General features: G+C 39.6%; 1 protein-coding gene across 1 annotated transcript in view; it reads right to left on the reverse strand.

Moving 5' to 3' along the window:
- Window positions 1-9,395, reverse strand: part of tkfc (triokinase/FMN cyclase) — a 16,058-nt gene extending 6,663 nt beyond the window's left edge. Inside the window, exons 1-6 of the mRNA XM_016285689.1 lie at window positions 9,315-9,395; window positions 8,993-9,155; window positions 8,780-8,806; window positions 2,563-2,855; window positions 2,384-2,462; window positions 2,167-2,256 (exon numbers count right to left, since the gene is read on the reverse strand). Coding sequence (XP_016141175.1) covers window positions 2,167-2,256; window positions 2,384-2,462; window positions 2,563-2,855; window positions 8,780-8,806; window positions 8,993-9,155; window positions 9,315-9,323 — 661 coding nt within the window. The 5' untranslated portion in view covers window positions 9,324-9,395. The remainder of the gene's footprint in view (window positions 1-2,166; window positions 2,257-2,383; window positions 2,463-2,562; window positions 2,856-8,779; window positions 8,807-8,992; window positions 9,156-9,314) is intronic.
- Window positions 9,396-9,783: the final 388 nt, after the last annotated feature.

A 9,783-nucleotide genomic window follows, 5' to 3' on the forward strand; every position in this document is an offset into this window, starting at 1 on the left:
GCCCCCACATAGCTACGTCACGGTGTGGGAAGTTTGCATAACACCGTCCAAATGTTCAAGCAAAGAAAGAAGGTAGAGACCTGCGCGGGACGGATTTTTCAGTCCCGCTCCTGCAAGATTCTGTCCCGTGCCCGCCCGCTCCCGCAGAAATATATCTTATCTGGTCCCACTCCCGCCCGCGACATTCATGTTTTGTCCCGCTCCCGCCCGCATTAAAGTAATCTATACTGATTTTTTTAGTACATCGAAGAAATGTACATGAAATGGTTCTGTAACATCTCTTAAGCTCCACAACATCCCAGCATAAACACTCCCGATAAAATATTTGTTATTTAGGCTAAGCATTAACATTCACAAACCATCTGTTAATTTTTAACAGAAAAGCAAGCATGGGCTGCTGCGTGCATGGTTTGGCATGGCAGAATGCAAGCAGCGCTTCCTTTATTATCACTAAAATTTGACATCTCAGTTAATCACGATCTCATAAAGCTCTGTTATAACACAATGAACATATGCACAATGAATCTTTCACAGTGTCTACACTTCGTGTGTTAAAATGAGAGGATTTTCACTGCGGTGAGTAGATTCTAACTTAATCACCTCTGATTGGCCATTGCGTTTCAGAAATCAACAGCTGAGTCTGTGATTGGCTACATTGCGCAACCCTTTAAACACGTGTTATAAATAGAAACTGTGCCTAGCTTGCGCATGTCAATAATTTTCATGTTAATAGCTATTAGTTGTTCTTTTTGCTTTTGTGCAACAGATAAATACAAATTTTTATGTTTTAGACACTTTATGTTTAGATCATTTCTATTTTACGGGAGTCCCGCGAATCATTTTATTCTCCCGCATCCCGTACACACACGAGTCTCTTCCCGCCCGCACTCGCCCATCAAGAGTTGTCCTGTGCCGCACTCTGTTGTGTTGGGTCTCGCGGGTCCCGGGTTTTTAGAGTGCAGGTCTCTAAAAAAGGCGTAACTTTATTGCTGCTGCCACCGCCGTCGTCATGTTGCGAAGATGCTGTGTGTTTCGTTGCGAAAGCGAAAATACTTTGTTTGGCCTTCCAAAAGAGGACACAACTAAAAATCAGTTCACCCAAAAATGAAAATTCTGTCATTAATTACTCACCCTCATGCTGTTTCAAACCTGTAAGACCTTCGTTCATCTTCGGAAAACTAATTAAGTTATTTTTGATGGAATCTGAGAGCTGTCTGACCCTGCATAGACAGCAACGCAACTGAAATGTTCCCAAGTCCAGAAACGTAGCAAGGAGATCTGTAAAATAATCCATGTGACATCAGTGGTTCAAATGCAATTATACGAAGCAACGAGAATACTTTTTGTGCGCAAAAAAAAAAAAAAAACTCTATTCAACAATTTTTCTCCTCCGCGTCACCCTGTAGCACCATTTTGGAGAGTATCAGCTGAACGCAAACAGCGTATGCTGTTCTGTGTCAGCTGCGTCACACGGATACGCTGTTCTCGTTCAGATCAAATCATAACAACGTAGGAAACAGATCCGATGTGACGCAGCTGACACAGAACAGCATACGTCGTTTAGTCCAGCTGATACTCTCCAAAATGGCGCTACAGGGTGATGCGGAGGAGACTATTGTTGAATAAAGTCATTTTTTTAAATTTTGTGCACAAAAAGTATTCTCGTAGCTTTGTATAACTGCGGCTGAACCACTGATGTCACATAGATTACTGATCAAAAGTGACGGTAAACAAACTTAAAATATTGCAAAAGATTTCCAGTTCTGATAAATCCTCTTCTTTTGAACTTTCTATTTATCACAGTTTCCACAAAAATATTAACGAGTACAACTATTTTCAAATAAATGTTTCTTGAGCACCAAATCAGCAAATTAGAATGAATTCTGAAGGATCATGTGACACTGGAGACTAGAGTAATGGCTGATGAAAATTCAGCTTTGCCATCACAGGATTTAAAATATTAAAATGTATTAAAATAGATAACAGTTATGTTAAATTGTAATAATATTTCACAATATTAGTGTTTTCACTGTATTTTTGTTCAAATAAATGCAGCCTTGGTGAGCAAAAGAGACTTAAAAAAAAACCATAAAAAAAAATATGTAAGTATTCTTACTGCTACATAAAATTTGATATTTTTACTCTTTAGATATTAATCTCTCTTACCCAGTCCCAGCTCCATCTCCCCTGGTGGAAGCTGGAAAGATGGAAGGCATCCAGGCACACTGCATGGAGACAGACTAACACCCAGCGTGCCTGTAAAAACACCAAAATATTTTTCACATAGGACAGTGGATGTACATACACACCGGAAACAAATTTAATGCAGGACTGCAACATTTAATCTAAACAATCCAGACAGTACTATGCTGGTTTTTCTTACCAATATTTTTTGTTGCTTCGTTCATCCGTGCAACAATTTCATCCAATGGACAGCCTTTCTCTGCCAGAGCTCCAGCAATCTAAAAATAAAAACAGCACTCATTAAAATAAACAATTCTTGATTTGTCATTATTGATGATTACAATTCATTAATGTTGCCACTCAAACTCATTATGGTACCTTATGAATGAACACAGTTCCACACAAGCCTCTCCTGCCGGCCTTGCTGGGCTGAGCGAAGGCGCAGTCATCAGCCACAATCACCATGTCCACATGCACGCCCTGTGTCCGGGCCTGTTCGACAGCTATGCCAAAGTTTAGGCGGTCACCCGTGTAGTTCTTCACGATGAGCAGGACTCCCGAAGCACCCCCCTTCCACAGAGTCAGAATGGCAGCCAGCACACTGCCTGGAGGAGGAGACGCAAATACTGCTCCCGCCACAGCTCCGGACAGCATTCCCACGCCAATATAACCTGAGTGAGAGTGAGATTTCTCAAATATCATAATAGTTTAAAATAGCAGACCATAATAATAAGTGTCTGTCACATGCATAAATGTACACTACTAATCAAAAGTTTGGGGTCAGTAAGTTTGCTAACCAAAGTTGCATTTATGCTCAAAAATACAGTAAAAAAAAAAAATTTGTGAAATTGTGAAATATTATTGCAATTTAAAATGACTGTGTTTTATTTTAATATATTTTATAATGTAATTTATTCCAGTGATGACAAAGCTGAATTTCCAGCAGCCATTACTTTGGTCTTCAGTGTCACATGATTCTTCAAAAATCACTGTAATATGCTGATTTGCTGCAAGATGTTGACCATAAATCTCTCCAGGATCCTGGCGTCACAAGTCTGATGCAAGTCTAACTAACTAGCAGCTTTGAACAGCTTGCAGCATTAAAACAAAGAACACTTATTGATATTTCCAACTCAGGAATTTGGGGCAAGCAACCCAAGATTAATGAGCGAAGAGACAACACATCATGACCATCATGAGTAAAATTATGAGGGAAATCATGAGTTAAGACTTCCTTGGGTTTTCCACCACTTAGGACAGAGACAGAGATCTTTTGCTCCTCACAGAAGACATCCTCACATTCACAGAACGACACAGAGACAGTCTTTTACATATATAAATGCACCAAAATGATGCTAAAAGGACTTGTAAATTAAATTTCATTCCATTGCATAACTCCATATCATGTATGTAACCCACACATTTTCCTATCACGCTATAATCACTCATTGTGTATGTCCTTTTAAATAACTACTGAATATTTTATAGGTTTATATTCGAGTTTGGTATGCATGCGTGTAAAAAAAAAAGTCCTACTTGAAACGTTTCTATCAATCAATTCTTTGTAAAATGTATCAGATTCTTGTTATAGAGACCATTGTCTAAATTATACTCTGCAAGAGCGGGAAAATTCGGATCATGTGACTAATAAGATAACAATGTTTATTTATGTATTTGGAGGAGGAGGAGAAATGTAGTAACACCCCGAGCTAAGACAATGTCTAATTGGTCAAGACACCATTTGGGATATGTCCAACAGCTGAGTTTAAAAACTCAGGACACAATCAAATTTTGTTTTTTTGCCATGGCTTTTTCCCTTCAAGTTCTTCGAGCGCTTTCCCAGCATGCTCTGGCTTGAATGCCAGCTGCTCCTCTACCATCATGAGGAAATAAGCCATCTAAGCCATCTAGTCTCATCACACTCTTTTCTTTCTTTTCCATTGAGAGTTTTGTGTTCCGAGTTAAGTTTTGCCACAAAGCCATGTCTCAGACTTTGTCTGTGCCTGCCGACAAAACTTCAACCAGCCCACAACTACGCACCATTCTTCAGCCAATGCTCAACAATTGGCTCCCCAGACGTCGTTCCGAATGACTACTAGACTTCTAGGGGTGCTCCAATTGATCGGCTACCGATCACTATCGGCCGATAATCACATTGGGATGTTTGATCGGCGGTCTCTAAAAAGACCGATCTCAAAGAAACGATCTCAAGCTGATGACCCTGCAGTGAGAGGTTTGGCACGACATGCAGCGGCACCGTCTCAGTCTCGGTCCGGCGCGGGTGAAATAATTATAATGCTGAAGGTGAGGTACTCACCTTCATATTTCTTCATTAAATAACTTATAAAGTAATTTGAAAACCTTGTGTGAGACGTAATTTCACAAACAATGTGAGTGAATCACCAAGCGCGCGCGCTCACTCTCTCTCTCGCTCTCTCAAATCTAGGGCTGGACAATAATTCAATATCAATATGTATCGCGATATAATTTTTTTCAATAACAGTGATATGATTTTTAAACACATTTCCGATATACATTACCAGTTTCCCATACATTGATTTATTTGTGGCGTTTGACTTCGTTGAATAAACATGAATAAACATTTTTACTATTTAAAATTGCTTTCTATTTGAATAGATTTTAAAATGTAATTTATTCCTGTGATCATACATAGCTAAATTTTCAGCATCATTACTCCAGTCGTCAGTGTCACATGATCCTTCAGAAATCATTCTAATATGCTGATTTGCTGATTATCAATATTTCAAACAGTTGAGTAAATTTTTTTTTCAGGATTCTTTGTTGAATAGAAAGAACTAAAGATCAGCATTTATCTGAAATCAAAAGCTTTTGTAACATTATACACTATTCCATTCAGTATAATTTTTATTATTTTTTTGGGAAAGAAATGATAGAAATTAATACTTTTATTTAGCAAGGATGCTTAAAATTGATCAAAAGTGATGATGAAGGCATTTATAATGTTACAAAAGACTTCTATTTCAGATAAATAGTGTTCATATCGATATCGGAATTATATCGTATCGACCGAAATGAAGAAATATATCGTGATATCAATTTTGGCCATATCGTCCAGCCCTACTATTAAGATGCATTCTTTTAGCACATTGATTATATGTATAATTAATTTAATATTGAAAGGTATGGGAAGTCAAAGTGGAATATAATCCAAAATGTTTGTGGTATTTATTTAATGCTTAGAGTCAAGTATTGTTGGCTTACGCCAGTTTCTGGTGGAATTCAGATGAGTAGCATAATTTTGTGATGCATAAATTTAGCTAAAATATTTGATAAACAAATGTATGCGGCTTGAAGTTTGTAGGACTTTGTCAGTGCCCATTGAGAGTGACGTTTCAATTCTGTGGGAAGATGCAGAAAGATGCAGAGTTATGCAAATCTACTTATTTCAGTTAGGATCCCTAGAAGATTGACTGTAGAGAGCAAGGCATCTCCTAGATGTTGGAATAAAGCCATTGTATTAAGCTGGAGGGGTGTATGTTTGCATTTTAGCTGTGGTAGGTGTGCTTTTATCTGTGTAATCGGGGTCATTTTCATACAGGAAGACAGACAGGAGTTTGGGGGATGGGGGTCTTAATTCTTAGGCTTGCACATGATAGCATTCATTCTCTTTGTGAAGTGTCTTTGTCTCCTAGACCCTCCAGAAGTTTCTAAATCATACTGATGCACTCAAACATGGCTTCTAATGATTTCCAAATGATCTCCCCCTGCGACAGTGCAGCCCTGCACTGTAACTGAAAAATGAACCCCACTATTTTTACATTGGCTCGCATCATCAAGGTCTATTGAAATACTACAGCTGTACATATGTAGCCAAAGTGGAATATAATTGCCTTTTTACTAATTGCCTTTTACTTCTGGAATAAAATTGTTTTTCGATAACCGTAAACTAACGATGGGATCTATTTGTACAAGGCTTTTTGTAATGTCGTCCTCATGTTTTCCTTTTTGCATTGGGGTTGATAACAGAAATAGACATGGCTTTTTAGAAAGAATGCTCTAGGCCTATATATATCAGGGAATGTTTCAGTATTGGCCAGTATTCACATTTAAAAAAAATGGATAATGGGACAAATGATAATCAGATATTTTGTTTATCTGATTTAACAGGTTCCTGTTTTAAGGAAGGTTTAAACAGTAGTAAGCTACAATACCATTCGGAAGTTCCGTTTGATATGTATAGGCCTATGTAATGGAAGTGTAGGTTGAAATTAGAGTTTATAAATTGCATTACTTTTAAATTCTTGCCAGTGTTTAATCATTCAGCGCTCGCGCGCACTCCTGGAGACCGTGCGCTCATGCACACAAATAACGCCAGGTTCACTACTCCGTTTGCCTACGTGGTGCGTATTTTTTTCGCGCTGATGTTAACGAATTAAAGTGTTCACTGCACACGGTTGCGGACAGGCAGTGCGTTCCATTAGTGGTGCGTCTGCAGCAGTGCAGAGATCATTTCCGCACTGAGTCTATTGCTGCACTGCAAGCAAAGAATTAAAGTAACAGAGCATTGTTTTGCAGTAAATATGAACATAGATCGACACGAAAATGTAGTAATTACACCATAAAGATATATTATTAAAGTTAATGTGTTATAATACATCGTGTACACTCACTAAACAAAGAGTGACAGAGACAGTGACAGAGCAGAGCCAATTCATAAAAGAACAATATTTAAAAGCACACGTCCAGTTTTGTGTGAGTGAAGGAAATCCACTTGGGAGTGGAGAGATTCGTCCTCGCGCACATGGATCGCGTAACATTATGCGCTCTCAACATTGTCATTAAGATCACACTATAGAAACCGCCTAAAATTAAGTATAAAGAAGAGAAGAAAGCGGCCCTAGGCAGCTGCCTACACATTGCCAGGATCCGCCACTGCCAGATGCAGTTAGAAATTTACTAAAAACAAGCCTATCGCAAGACATCTGGTAGGGGGGGCACCTGGGGTGGCCAGCCAAATTTCAGGGGGGGCCGGTGCCACCCCTGTCCACCACGTAGACACGCCCCTGAATCTAAATGAATGCAAAAGTAAAAAGCATAGAATAATGGGTTGCTTATATTTATTGTGTTTAAACATGTCTGTGAAATATTGTATTACTGTACTGTGTAAAAAAAATTGCAATGCTGAAAAAGCATTTTCAGTGGCAATGTTTGGATTTGAAATCAAAATAATGGATAATAATGGATTGTGGTAAACAGCCACGGATCAGTAGCGGACTCCTGTGTAAAAGCACAGTCCGTGCTGCTTACCCTTTCACAAGAGTCACCTCAGAGGGGAATTCCCCTCATTTTCAAAAACGAAATTCAGGCCATGAATAAATGTCTAAAAATCCTGATTGGAGTATCACTATAAATAGGTATAAATTACAAAAAGAAGGCTATAAAAAGATCGGTATCGGTGATCGTATCGGCAGATACTGCTTTCTGTGATTGGCAATCGGCCTCAAAAACCCTGATCGGAGCACCCGTAAAAAAAAGCCCCCCTCCACCCCTCAGATTAAAAAATACCCCCCACAAGAGTCACCTAAGAGGGGAATTCCCCCCATTTTCAAAAATGAAATTCAGGCCCTGAATGAATGTCTGCAAAAATCCTGATTGGAGTATCACTATAAATAGGTATAAATTACAAAAAGAAGGCTATAAAAAGATCGGTATCGGTGATCGTATCGGCAGATACTGCTTTCTGTGATTGGCAATCGGCCTCAAAAACCCTGATCGGAGCACCCGTAAAAAAAAGCCCCCCTCCACCCCTCAGATTAAAAAATACCCCCCACAAGAGTCACCTAAGAGGGGAATTCCCCCCATTTTCAAAAATGAAATTCAGGCCCTGAATGAATGTCTGCAAAAATCCTGATTGGAGAATCACTATAAATAATTCTACATGATAAAAAGAAGGCTTCAAAAAGATCGGTATCGGTGATCGTATCGGCAGATACTGCTTCCTGTGATCCAAAAATCCTGATCGGAGCACCCTTACTTAATATCCGTTGCATTGTTGATGTTATACGGCCCGTTCAACTGACCACTGGCCGATTCAGTCGATCAGCCGTAGAACAGTGATTCTGTCAAAACTCCCTATAAAAATCATATTTAATTTAAAACTATTGCTGGATCATGCCTTATCGGTCGGACATTTTAATTGATGAAAAATACAGAAAAAAGACATTCTCTAGAAAAATAAAAAGTAAAATATACTTTCTTCCTCAGTGTGGAAATGTCCACTTAGAAATATATCATATTCACTCTTGGTGTGCACATGCCTCAACTCTAATATACAATGTTTTGTCAGGTGACCTTTATTATTTTTTAAAATATTATTTATAATGACTGATTCCACAGGACTATATTAGGTTACACCAGTCAATGTATGTTTAAGAGCTCAATCAAGTAGAAAAAATAAGCATGTGTGCGTGTCTGTGCCAGCGAGAAAGAGAGTAGCCCTGTCCCAAATGGACACTTCGCGTGCACTTGCAAGGGTTTAAGGTACATTTGGGACAGGGCCAGAGAGCCAGTGAAGTGAGCCAGAAGAGGGAGGGTCTGGTGTATCACGCATTACCTGCATGCGCGGGTTCGTGGCCGGATCCTCCTCCGGAAAGGAGCGCTACCTTTCCCTTAATGCTCTCCAGATCGGACCGCAGCACAACTCTGTGGCCCCGCAGCAGCGCCAGACCCCCGTTACTCCTGACGAGACCCTCCAAAGCCTCGTCTACACACTTTTCAACCGAGTTCAATAATTTCCTCCGCACCTGCTCCGACCATAAAAAATAACCTCCTCCGGAAAGGAGCGCTACCTTTCCCTTAATGCTCTCCAGATCGGACCGCAGCACAACTCTGTGGCCCCGCAGCAGCGCCAGACCCCCGTTACTCCTGACGAGACCCTCCAAAGCCTCGTCTACACACTTTTCAACCGAGTTCAATAATTTCCTCCGCACCTGCTCCGACCATAAAAAATAATTTCAAGACCTTTGCATGCTTGATTGCCAATATTCAGCATTAAAATCATCACAGAGACAAAATCTTAAAGTGTGTGTGCTCTTTTCAGTCAGCATGCAACTGTTTGTTGAACGATTCCTGCAGAAACCGTTACATACCTCCATCATGCCTGCACAACCTTCGTCCTTTGCTTTGATCACTTCCGCAAACAAGCATCCGTCATGATGACGTCACAGAGCCCGCCCCAGAGTGCTCCTTCTTCTTCTTCTTCTTTTGGAGTTTTTATGGCGGTTGGCAAACAAACTATAGGTGCATTCCCGCCACCTACTAGGCTGGAGTGTGGACCATTGATGGAATAGGAAGAACACAAAAAATAAATAAAAATTTTTTTTAATTATATAATTGTTAGAAAACACTCTCTGTCTTTCTGTTGAGTCCAGACAGGTCTTAGCCCTCCTTTTTCTCCCTCTCTCTCATTCTTATATATACAACGCATTCTCTCTGAATTCCTCCTTCTGTATCCATCTCTCTCTCTTGATATTATGTTTTAAATATGTCTTACTTATATGCGAAGTATGCATGCTTAAATGTATACATTAGCTTCTCTTGGTTTAAAGGCCCCAATAA

Source organism: Sinocyclocheilus grahami, unplaced genomic scaffold (genome assembly GCF_001515645.1).
Source record: "Sinocyclocheilus grahami isolate Dianchi unplaced genomic scaffold, SAMN03320097.WGS_v1.1 scaffold200.1, whole genome shotgun sequence".
NCBI lineage: Eukaryota > Metazoa > Chordata > Actinopteri > Cypriniformes > Cyprinidae > Sinocyclocheilus > Sinocyclocheilus grahami.